The sequence below is a fragment of the Octodon degus genome, unplaced genomic scaffold (genome assembly GCF_000260255.1).
Source record: "Octodon degus isolate 3935 unplaced genomic scaffold, OctDeg1.0 scaffold00023, whole genome shotgun sequence".
NCBI classification, from domain to species: domain Eukaryota; kingdom Metazoa; phylum Chordata; class Mammalia; order Rodentia; family Octodontidae; genus Octodon; species Octodon degus.
Genome location: NW_004524599.1, coordinates 3,304,352 through 3,316,427, shown reverse-complemented (window position 1 = coordinate 3,316,427; position 12,076 = coordinate 3,304,352). Strand labels below are relative to the sequence as shown.

Here is a 12,076-nt window from a genome sequence, read left to right as displayed (position 1 = left end):
TTGCCTTCCAGGGACAAAGGGACAAAGCAGAAAAATCCTGCAGGGGTTCAGACCAGTGTCTTGTGACAGGAAGAGCAAGCTGGGGACTTGCCTTACGATGGCACAGCTGTGGGGTCCTGAGCACCCACGCAGGCTTGTAGCTTGTAAATCTGCAGGGCCTGACCTGGGTTTCAGGCTTGGTGCACTGCCTCTTTGCTGGCCTCTCCCCAGTTTTGGGCCCTGACTGGGGAAGAGCACAAAGACCTCTTGACCAGTTTTCTAGCCACTGAGGAGCTGGCGAGTTCTGGGGTCCTCACACCTTGGAGCTGTTTCCTGCCTGGCTGCAGCCAGGCTCCTACCTTAACCTTGTGTTACATCTGTGATCCCCCACACTTGCCATGGGACAGAGAACATGGTCACTGACCCTCTGGTTTGCCCTCACCTGGCCCCACCCCCGACCTTGGCAGTGGCTAGTGGGTAGGAAGAAGCCCTTGGGTCTGGGGCCAGCAAGATGACGCTTTGGACTCCTCTGTCCTTCGCTTTGGAGGACCCAGGAGTCAGGTTCTAGACCAGTGTCAGTTCAAAAATTGTTCAAGGAATGGCTCTTGATTTCCTAAGGAGGAAACATTCTCCTTCTCGAGAACAGCTCTTTCCTGAGACCCTGATGCCCAGCTAACTGTCCTGGAGCCCCAGGCAGTGGGCAGGAGGCAGAACCCTCATCAGCCCTGTCTCCCCAGATCTCCCCGGAGGTGCTGTGCAGAGAGGGGATCAAGGTGCACCGAACTGTGCAGCAGAGTGGACAGTTTGTTGTCTGCTTCCCGGGGTCCTTCGTATCCAAAGTGTGCTGTGGCTACAGCGTCTCCGAAACTGTGCACTTTGCTACCACCCAGTGGACAAGTATGGGCTTCGAGACGGCCAAGGTAAGCAGGCGCCCTCCACATGGCTGCAGAGGCATCCTGCAGTATGGTGTGCTTGGACCATTCCTTAGCCTGGGTGTCTTTGACTTTTCTTGGGCTGGCAAGAAGGCTTGTCTGGGCTGCAAGAGTTGCAAGGGCTTGCAGGTGCGGGGACGCCATTACTGGACGACCTGTCGAGCTGTGGAGCTAGTACAGAGGCTGTGTAGGAGACTTGGGGCGAGCATGGGTGGGCCGGCAGTAGGGAGCTAGGGATTTTCCTAGTATCCCCTGCTGTTCTCCAGGTAAGCAGAGCCCTGTGATTTTCAATAGATTTAGTGCAAACTCAGTTAAAATTTTGGAGATTTAGGCAGCCTGACTGCCATTTCTGCCAAGGATGGTGAGAGTGCTTCTAATGCACACCACCCCTGAAGGCCATGCCTGTGTTTTAGGAAATGAAGCGCCGCCATATAGCCAAGCCATTCTCCATGGAGAAGCTGCTCTACCAGATTGCACAGGCGGAGGCAAAGAAGGAGAACGGCCCCACCCTCAGCACCATCTCAGCCCTTCTGGACGAGCTCAGGTGCCGCACACCCTGCCTTCCGTGCTGCACCTGTGATGTGCAGTGGGCGGGGGGAGCCTGGGGTCACAGACTCCCCTGCTGCCTGTTTGTGCTGTGACCTTTCTGTCTTCCGGGACGAAGGAGTCACACTGTCCCACGAACTGATACAAAGTGTGGGTCCCAGCCAGGTGCCGTGGTGCATGCTTGTAATCTTAGCACTCTTGGAGGCTGAGGCAGAAAGGTTACAGTTTTAAGCCCAGCCTGGGCAATTTAGCAACTTCAGGATATTCTGTCTCAAAAAAAGAGCTGGAAATGTGGCTGCAATCCTTACTAACAGAAAATTAAGAAAACACAATCAGTGTAAATGTCCTTTGCAGGAATGGACAGAAGGTGGGCTAAGACTCCTGGCCTAGGGCCCCTGGCTCTGCATTCTGGAAGCCAGGCAATGGGCGCATGGTGCCTAATCCTACCTGATCCTAGTGCAGAGTGGGCTGGTCACATTGACATGGGGCCCCACCCGGGGCTGACCCACAATGGGACAACACCCACTTGGCTCTCCTGGGCCGCTCTTTGTCTCCATACACACCCCCACGGCCCTCCCACCCAGGACAACCTCTGGTCAGTGCTGCTGCTGCTAGTAGGTGGCATGAGTATAACTTCGGTGTGCACGAGGGCAGAACTGCCCATGGCCGTAGCATGCCCTGCTGTGTCTGAGACTCTTTGTGTCTGCAGGGATACCGAGCTGCGGCAGCGCAGGCAGCTGTTCGAGGCTGGCCTCCACTCATCTGCGCGATACGGCAGCCACGATGGCAGCAGTGTGGCCGCAGATGGGAAGAAAAAGCCTCGAAAGTGGCTGCAGCTGGAGACGTCGGAGAGGCGGTGTCAGATCTGCCAGCACCTGTGCTACCTGTCCATGGTGAGCTGGGCCCACATTGAGACCCCATCACTACCTCCTGCTCCACTTCGCCCCATGGTTCAGCTCTGTCCTTGTGGCCCCCTTGAGTAGCTGTGGCCTTTGATGAGAGCTGGATTTCCTGGGGGCCACTTAGGGTCTGCAGGGCCCCGCTCTGGTCCTAGTGGCTTTGCAGCCTGCCCCACAGCTGCCTGCCTATCCTCTCCCCTCACCCTCTGCGGTGCTGCTGCTTCTCCTGGTTCTGCCTTGGAGCTGTGGAAGCAAGACCCCCAGCGACAAGCCCACAGCCGTTCTGTACATTTTCATCTATCCTGGTTTTCTTTCCTCAGATTTTTCACGTAACTATACAGACTGAGACTGTCAATAATGTAGCATTTTTCCAGATCAGCTTCAGCACTGTCTGCCCTCCTGTTCCTCCATGGCTCTGTGGTGAACATATTGTGACACGGGCTATCCCCATGCTTCCTGGGCTGGCTGTGGGTGAGGCCATTTCAAAATGCCCTTCAGAGTTGTGCTTTTAGAGTTGTCACCTGGCATTTCTTTTCTGTATGAATATTTGCAATATACATTGCTTAGATTAGCATGTTCATTTATTTTTGTCCTCCACCTGCAGTGTCTTTAAATGGTGGTGTTCCTGTCATTGTAATCTGTCATTGTAATTTCCTTGCTCTCAGCTTGTTCTGCCCTTTGCTAAGAAACAGTGGGGACACAGGAGCTCAGGTGTCCCCTCCTTTTCAAGAAGCGCCTATGGCTGCTCGTGCCTTTGTATTGGGACACTATGTGTCCTCCTTCTCACACCATTAGATGTGGACCAGAAGCAAGTGAGGAACAGGAGCCCTGCTGCCCTGGCAGGCCTCTTATCTGTCTTGTCAGACAGTGCTGGGCCTCGCTCCCTGCAGCCTTGCACTGTCCTCACTGGAGGGGGAGACCTGGAGCAGTTCGGTACGTGTCTTGCTGGTGCAGACGCCTGGGAGTCGAAGGCTGCAGTCACTGAGTTTGGAGGCAGCAGTAGGGTCTCTGGCTGGTGCTTGTGGCTGAGCTGCTCAGTGATGGTGTCAGCTGGCAGGCCTGTGGTGCAGCAGTCAGCTGTCCTCCCTCGGCTGTTAGGCCCGTCTACTCTGCCTCTGCCTTTTGCTGGTCTCTTGCACATGAGGCTGAGCCCCCCCAACTCCTGCAGCCCAGCCCTCACTCCTACTCAAGACCCTACCTGGACCTGAGGGCCTGCTTGGCTTTTTAGTCCATTTCAAGTGTTTTCCCATCACCTGCCCCTCCATGTGGGCAGTGCATCAAGGTGGGGCAGCCTTGCCTGGTCCCTGGGCGTCCCTGTCCACTTCACCCCCGCTGAGCCGTGCCCTCCTGGCAGGTGGTACAGGAGAACGAGAATGTCGTGTTCTGCCTGGAGTGTGCCCTGCGCCACGTGGAGAAGCAGAAATCCTGCCGTGGGCTGAAGCTGATGTACCGCTATGATGAGGTCAGTCCCTACACCAGCCACCCCAGCTTAGCTGGGCCCTGTTGTGCGGAGTTTGGAGTTGTGAGAGCAGGGAGCCTGGGATGTGTGGATTCCGCCAGCTTTGGTGTGCACTGCCTTGGTAGCTCGGGGCAGATTTGGGCACGCTTTGGTTTTCTCCTCCTGCCCACAGCACCTCTGGGCAAGTTCTGTCCTGTCATTTTTTGTTTTGCTTCCTGAGCATGAACTGCCTAGTAGCAGGGACTCCACCCCTAGGGCTTGGTGGACACATGCTGCTCCTCTGCTGTGGTGGGGGCACTGGCAACACCATGTGGGGTATTTGTGCTATTCTCACCCTGGTCAATCGGTGGCTGTGTGCCAGTAGCCACCTGTCCCCCACTGCCAGTGGGACAGTGTGAATGGAAGCAACCCAGCTGCTCCTACTTGCACATTTAAGGCCCACCTGAGGCCATGGGTGGCCTGTTATGTGAAGTAGGCCTGGCAGCTTCTGGGCTGGTCCCCATAGGGGACTAGCTATGCTCCTAGCTGGGATAAGCCACACCTGCAGACACTTTTGGCGAAACTGGGGATTGAACTCAGGCCCTTATGCTTGCCAGGCAAGCACTTGTTCTCCTGAGCCATCTCCCTGGCCCCACAGACACTAGTCTTGGCCTTGGACCGGCCCCTTCCCTGGTGTCTTGCAGACCCCAGCAGGGCCACTAGTTCTTAGGAAAAGGGGCTTTGGTATAGGATCAGAGGAGCTGCTTCCCAGGGTCCTCGGTACCTGGCCAGGGAACTAAACAAACGGGGGACTGCATTGTTCCCTGGAGCTGGCCTTTTGCCCATCCTGGCATGTGACTGGGGCCATGCGTTATGGGTCCCTGCTGCCTGGAGACCTTTCTAGCTGCTGAGCTGTGGTCTGCATCATAAAGCAATGAGCCAGTCCCTTTTCCTCTCCTCAACTGTCAGTTCCTGGGGGCCATGGCTTTGTGCTGAGCCAGCTCTTGGGGATGTTGTCTTCCTCTGTGGCTGCTGTGTCAACCAGTGACTTATTACCTGCAGAGAAGGATGACAGAGGCCTGTGTCTTGGTGCATGCAGGAAAGGCCCGCTCTGCATTTGCTTAGGCCAGGGACCCTTCTCACTGACTGCCCTGTGCCAGGTTGATGTCCTTGTCCCTAGGCGTAAGCAGTAGGCAGCTTGGCCCCCAGGCAGTGTAGCAGAGCTGCTTTGGGGGAGATGGCAGGCAGCTCCTATTAGCACCCTGCCTGAGCCCACAGGGCAAGTCTGCTGCAACTGCTGCTCTGAGGGACCTCAGCATAACCAGAGGCTTTCTTCCTGCTTCCCATTGAGTTCTTCCTGCACCCAGCTGGGTACCTCCCCAACCCCTAAATTAGCCTGTTTCCATACTTCATCACACCCATCCCTTGGTGCCTGGCTGCTCTCCTGAGCTGCTGCCAGTTGTCGGTCTCTGCTGTCCTTTGTGAGGCACCACTGCCACCTCCACCACCAGCAGCCCCCCCCCGTCCACTCTTTCCCCAGTGGTCGGGGCCAACACAGTGGCTGAGGCTGAAACTCAGACCTCCTATCTGGGTCAGCAGCCACTAGTGTGTCTTGGTGCTTCCATGCTGCTCAGCCTGGTGCCTACCCCTGACCACTTGGTCCACATCCCCAGGGATGGCAGATGAACCCCCAAGGAGGAAGGTGGTCAAACAAGGTTTTGGCTAAGATAGCCTAAGTTGATAATACAGTAGGAAAGTTACAAGTCTGATTGGGTCTTTGTTTTCAAGGAATGTATTCAGGGACAACCACCCCTTTGCCCTTGTGGGTTTCTTTGCATTAGCAGCAGATGTCAGAACATGTTTAAAACAGCTCTTCTGCCCTGGCCGGCCTTGACAGGACTCCTGGAACTCTCGCTACAAAGCCTGGGCCTCAGCTTTCACTAGTGGTGCAGCAGTTAGGTCCTGTAGCCCCTGAGTGTTGCAAATGGCAACACACAGGCCTGGTGCTCTGATGCTTGGTTTGATGAGTAAGGATGGAAATTTTAGAAATGGTCATCTGCGGACCAGTCTGGTATTGAGTGGAGCCATGTGGGGTTTGTCTTGAATTGGAGATGGTCTAGCTTGAGGACCAGTCACACCCTGCAGATGGAGGGAAGTCTTGCCTGCTCCCTGGGAGGGATTAGCCTGGTCTCCATGACCTGGGAAGCTTCTAAGGAAGACACCAAACTCTTTAAGGTTGTCATGCCACTTGCTGATTAGTGACATTTCAAGCAAGGCAGCCTTCACTTGCAGTCCTTTCCAGAAAGCCCAAGGTCTGTCCTTGTGTGGAGCTGACCACCGCTCTTCTGGACCACAGGGCCTGTAGCACCCCACCCCATCTCCCCCAGCCAGCGTTCTCCTGAGGTATACCATGCATCTCTTCCCATTGCTTTCAAACAGGATGGGTGAGTAGTAGATGCCTTACTGATTTACTCAGATAGATGGTTCTCAGGACTGGCATGCAGGTGTTGGTGGCCTTGAGTGTTGGAGACAGGGCCTTGCTGCACCATGAACACTGGCCTTGAACTTAGCACAAGCCTGCCATCAGCCTCTAGTGCTGGATTAAGGCTTGTGCTGGCATAGCAGGCAAGCATCCGCGTGTATTTGCAAGCCTGTCTGCCTTGTGGTGAAATGAGCTGGGGTGCCCAGCTGGTTGGCTGGGCAGTGATGATTGTATTGTGTGGCACTGGGAAGAGATCGGCAGTGGCAGCACTGTATAATACCCTGTGAGCCCACTTAGCATGGGGACCCCAGTGTGAGCGCAGGTCTTAGGGAGCAGTTGGCGCTCCTGGGTACAGTCGTGGGAGCCAGGTTTCTGAGTTTTGGCTTAGCCAGCAGGGAGGCACTATGAGATACAGCCTTGTAGCCCATCATTTGGTGGTCAAGGGAGCAGTGGGTAAGGAGGTGGTCCAAAATTTGGGGTGCCTCCTTAAGTGCTGTCACTGCTAGCTCTCAAGGGTGCTGCTGCTCAGAAGCCCTTGTTACTGCTGGAAAGGCCAGTCACAGCCATGCCACATACCCTGAAGCCGCAGGCATGTGGATTCGTGATGGGCTGGGCCATGTTTACCTGTGTCTTCTTTTGCCCTCCAGGAGCAGATCATCAGCCTCGTCAATCAGATCTGTGGCAAAGTGTCTGGCAAGAACGGCAGCATTGAGAACTGTCTCAGTAAACCCACACCAAAACGAGGCCCCCGCAAGAGAGCCACCGTGGACGTGCCGCCGTCCCGGCTGCCGGCCTCTGGACCCTCCAGAAGTGCTGCGAGCTCATCATGAAGACGCCAACCCCATGGTCGATTTATATATATTTTTTTGTAATTATTATATTCTAGTTTGGAGTACTTGCTGTAGGATACAGGCTGTCTTTGCACTAGCTCTAAAGAAGATTTTCTTCTGGTTTTAGAGAACTAATTTTGTTTTAGCATTAAACTGTTGGAACTTTTTTTTGTACTTAGAATACCTAGACACTGCAGTCAAATTTTTGAAACTGCCGTATATTCACTGTTTTAAAAACCCTTGGGGGGCTGTATTAATTTGTATTGCCCCTATAAGGCTGACAAAAGCCCTTTTGTTTTTTTTTTTTTTTTTTTTTTTTGTAATTGTTGGGGGAAAAAAAAAGGCTTTTTAAACCCATTTTTGAAGAGGGTGAAGTTTGGAGAACAAATTTTAAATCCATCAAGTCATGTGAGCAGATTTTTCTAGATCAGAAAAGGGATAGGAGACACACAGACACACGTAGAAAAAAAAACTTGAAAAGAAATGGCTTTACTTTGGCTGTCTTTCCTTCTGTCATGTGCGAGATGAGTTCGTATTTTCAAACCGGAGAGGCCCGCTGCCGTCGCGGGCGGTTATGGCAGCTGAAGGCGGAGGTCGGCGCGAGCAGGTTCTCCTCACCAGCTGAATCGCTATGCATCGGAGGATGGAGACAGCCCGCCTGCCTGGAGGGTCACTGACGGAGACCTGTGCCTGATTTCATTAGGAAATCCATTCTGTTATTTTTTGGTGCTGTTGGCTACTTTATCAAAAAACCCTTCAATAGCATCCTTAAGGGAAAAAAAAAATTGATCGAAGCCACAAGTGCTTCTTTGTCGTCAACGTGCAATCTTTCTAACATTCCATCTTCATCTCACTGTTTCACACCTTCACAAAGTCAGCATTAATCTTTTTTTAGAACTTGTTTTGTTTATGATCACATTTAGAGCCACTAGGTCTGCAGTTCTTTTTGAATGTGAAATGCATTTGCGCTCATCTTATCTATTTTTTCTGTCCATGTTGTAACAAAAAGAAAAAAGAAAAAATATCCCATCCCTTTTGTACATACGCCTGTAAATTGTTTTAAATACTTGAGCCTTTCTCGGAGGGGAGGGGAGGTGACAGACAGATGAAGAAAAGCCTTACACTTCAGTTTCTTCATTGGCGGATCGGATGCTTACAGGGTTTTCTTGTAACATTTATAAGTGCTGCTTACATCACTGAACAACGACGACAAAATCATAATGGAGTAGCTGTTGCCCTTCTCCGGTTGTGTGTACAGTATGTGTGGAATAAAAAAGGGAAATTGTTTTCACAAGTTGTTCTTTGTTTCATAATTGGATTCATCGACCCCGTAGCTACCCATGTTGCACTGAGCTTGCCGGTGGTGACGGCCAGGAACGTCCTAGGATCCACTTTGTTGGTTGTTGTTGCAGAAGACTGAACTGTTTTGGAATATTTAACAATTACATAAACAGTCAAGTGTTTTCCAATGTGGTTGTCCGGTTTTTATGGCCTTGCTGTGTACTTTCCCTCTTTTGACAGTAAACTTCCGCCTATGGCTTACAGTTTGACATTTAATTTATTAGCGCTGCTCTGCACCCCTCCCTTGAGAGGGAAGACTTCATGTGGTTTATTGCCAGTTTTTTGTTTACTTTTCAGGTTTGTACTACAAGGTTTAATAATAAAAACAATGTTTTTTGGACATTTGTCTGTCTGATGGAAGATGAGTGGATGGCAGGGGCTGGGGCTGGGCGTCCACCAAGGGCAGGGCTGCTCACTACAGCTGCGCTCCAGCAGGCGCGCCCCGGGGTCCCTGGGCTGCTGAAGCCAGGCTTCCCCTGCAGGGGGCAGCATGTTCACGCTGTCTTCCGCAGCTGCCGTGTGGGGCCCCCTCCCCAGTGCACGATGGGGCTGAGCAGCAGGCCCTGTACAAAGCAGCTACATACTCTGGGTGCAGAGTCCTCAAACTTTATTGTACACTCATCTCTCACACTGCTGCTCTCACACGTCACCGGCAACTGTCAACCCAGGCTGCTCCACTCAAACATCCTGGCTTGAGTCGCTGTCCCCGCTGATGTCTGAAGCAGCCTTGCTGTCAGTGTGCAAGGTAGTGAGAGCAGTGTCTGCCTGCACCTCCTCCTCATCTGCCTGCACCTGCGGGCCGTCCCCACTCTCAGCATCTTGGGGGGCAGTGTCACTGCAGGCAGACTGGGAGGAAGGTGGCTTGGGAGGTAATTCTGTGGGGTTTGGAACCTGAAGGGTGATTTCATTCTGACAGGTTTCCAATTCAGAGCCTGGGAAATAAAATGGGAAAAATCTGTCAGAAAAAAGATTGCCTGTGCCCAGCCGGGGTGAGGGCCTGCTGCCGTCGTGTGCCCTCAGCTGGCTCAGCCCTGCCTCCCTGGCCCAGCCATCCGGGACAGGGCAAGTGCCTCTGAGATGGGAACACCCTGGAACAGTGGGCCAAGTGCTGTGGCATGTGGAAGTGACTCAGACCCCGGCGCAAAACCACAGCTGGAGGTGACTGTTGCTTAGAGGACTGAAGTACTTCCAGAAAGATGAGGACTGCTGCTGTGCCCTGCAGAGGGACCAGCCTTGCCCTGCACTAGTGCCCTGGCCTGTGCACCATAGGACAGGATACTCAGGACACTGCCTCACCTAGAGACAGCACTCAGATCAGCCAGGCGGGAGGGGAGAGGAGAAGTGGGGGCGTCATGACAAGATCCAGTCCCGAGCTTGGCCCCTGGCTCACATACGGGAAGCAGTTTACAGGCCCAGCTGCGGGTGCTCCAGAGCCCAGGCCAGATGGCTGGACTTCAACGTGTAGCGAGGCGGGGCCTGGTGTGCCTCAGCAAATACTTGCTGACTGACTGAGTCAGTTTCAGGAGGGCCCAGGATGGAATTTGAGTGGTTGAGGAGTTGTGAGGATGTGTGGGGCCTCTGCCCAGTGAAATTCCACCTCAAGTCTGCAGGAGGAAGACAGGAGCTTTACAAGGACAAAGCCAAAGACTTGGAGCCATGCAGGAGCTGTCCCAACAGGCATAGCTGGAAAAGCTTCTGGGCTGGAGGGCCAGAGGAGGGGCACCCTGCCCTGCTCCAAAGCCCAGAAGGGCACCAGTGTGAGCAGAGGTGAGTCCTGGCTTTGTTCATGCCCATCTGTGGGCCCTACCTACCTAAACCAGGGGACGGCACAGTGTTCTCCTCGCCACCTGAGTTCAGGAAGACATCCAGGGCTTCCTGGTCGGAGATGTCCATGAGGTCCATCTGCTCCAGCATGTCCACGTTCACCTCCATGGACGACATGCTGCCCATAGGCTCTGTGAACAGAGGTGCACGGCAGCAATTAGAAGGTGCAGATGACACAGCAGTAGTCTTACTGAACCTGTCCTAAGCACCTCTGACACCTCTGCAGAAGCAGGCCGGGGATGCAGTGGGGTGCTGCCGTGTACAGAGGCCGCCTCTGCTGCTGGGTGATGTCTGTACTACCCTCAGGACAGCTCTCATCCCCACAGGCAACCGCAGATGTGATGCAGCAAAGGTGTACACGCATATGTACAGGCCGGCAGTGGCCCTGACAGGGCGTGTGCTGCCAGCGCAGCAGGATGAGCCTCCCAGATGCCGAGTTCGCACGCCACCTTCCAGAGAACTGCAAGCAGCCAAAGTCCTGCCAGCATGCAAGTGCCTGGCAGAAGTGTTGTGTAGCTGTCCTTAGCCCTGCCTCTCATGGGGGTATAAACTCACAGTACAAGGCCTGGTCCTTGCCAGTCCAGAGAGGCCACTGCCTGGGAGGGAGCATGAGTAGTGAGGGCCAACACACAGAAGACTCAGACCTGGCACCTGAAACAGGCCAAGGAGCTTAGGAGAATTCCAGTATAGCAGAGCTGAACAAAACTAACGGGCTAGATGACAATGAGGCTTACCTTGCTCACAACCAGAAGGGGAGAACAGAGCAGTTACACTGAGAGGCTAATTATTTTGCAAAGTCTGGGACCCAGATTTAGAACGTAAAATACATTTCAAAGAGTCCCACAAGGAAAAGCTAAGTGCAAGCATGTTACCTGAAAGGATGCGTGTCTGAACAAAAAACCTGCACTGAAGCGGTACAATGTGGAGCGGGCCTCCTTCGCACTGCAGGGAGAGCGTGGAAAAGGGGGTCTCAGAGTTGGGAGCTGCTGTGCGTGCGGTAAGGGCACGGTCTGTGTCTCGCTAGGGGACGCGGTGAAGGGCAGAGCTTGCTCTTTCCACAGTCCTGTGTTTGGTGACCACATCCAAAGCTGTCGTGCAGGCAGCTCGTCACTGTTCAGGCTGACCTTCTCCCGGCAGGGAGCAACAGGTTGGAGGCCTCATCGACCTGATCACCAGGCAGATGGCCTCTGGCCACATGGGTCTGGGGGCTTTTTCAGTTTGGCCTTGTTGGCTTTTTGCCTAGTGCTTCAAGTTCACTTTCATAAGGCACAGAGGCCCCTGTGTCTGCCGCGCTGTTTTCCTACAGAGAATAGCAGCATCACTGTTAAAGGAGGAAGGAAAACTGGACTGAGAAAGAAGTTCAGGGAAATAGCACCAAAGGTAAGAAAAATATGTATGTCAGTAGTCACTACCTACAGATGCACCAAGTGTGCCAGCTAAAGGAGAAAGATGGCAGAAATAATTAAGAGAAAAGCTGCTGAGTTACATTAAGGGAAAAAACAGAACGGGGTTAAGGGAACTGAAAACAATGTTGGGTAGAGAATAGAACTTTTAAGATTGGTTTTACCCAGAAGACTATTCAGAACTTTTGCATCACTGTCATTTCAGCTGTTTTAAAAATAAAAGCTGGCAAACATAATGAAAGCGTAATACCCATGGAGGGTTGTTAACCTGCCTCTTTGATGACTGACACTAGCTATCCTAAAAGGAGTAACAAGGGGGAACCCACCCTCCAATCATAATGAAACTGAATTAGAAGGCTACCGGGCAAGTACTTTCCTAAAGTTTTTCCTGTATCTTTTTTT

At 53.0% G+C, this 12,076-nt stretch overlaps 2 protein-coding genes across 6 annotated transcripts in view; one reads left to right on the top strand and one right to left on the bottom strand.

Moving 5' to 3' along the window:
• The window catches only part of Jarid2 (jumonji and AT-rich interaction domain containing 2), a 246,103-nt gene extending 238,734 nt beyond the window's left edge, over positions 1–7,369 (top strand). For all 4 annotated transcript variants that reach the window (XM_004628343.2, XM_023712152.1, XM_023712153.1 and 1 more), the window contains 5 exons: positions 717–899; positions 1,325–1,455; positions 2,167–2,350; positions 3,711–3,818; positions 6,924–7,369. In XM_004628343.2, the coding sequence (XP_004628400.1) occupies positions 717–899; positions 1,325–1,455; positions 2,167–2,350; positions 3,711–3,818; positions 6,924–7,106 (789 nt within the window). In that variant the 3' untranslated portion in view covers positions 7,107–7,369. The remainder of the gene's footprint in view (positions 1–716; positions 900–1,324; positions 1,456–2,166; positions 2,351–3,710; positions 3,819–6,923) is intronic.
• Positions 7,370–7,574: 205 nt separating this feature from the next.
• The window catches only part of Dtnbp1 (dystrobrevin binding protein 1), a 146,417-nt gene continuing 141,915 nt past the window's right edge, over positions 7,575–12,076 (bottom strand). For both annotated transcript variants that reach the window (XM_023712154.1, XM_004628342.2), the window contains 2 exons: positions 10,259–10,402; positions 7,575–9,379 (listed from right to left, as the gene is read on the bottom strand). In XM_023712154.1, the coding sequence (XP_023567922.1) occupies positions 9,126–9,379; positions 10,259–10,402 (398 nt within the window). In that variant the 3' untranslated portion in view covers positions 7,575–9,125. The remainder of the gene's footprint in view (positions 9,380–10,258; positions 10,403–12,076) is intronic.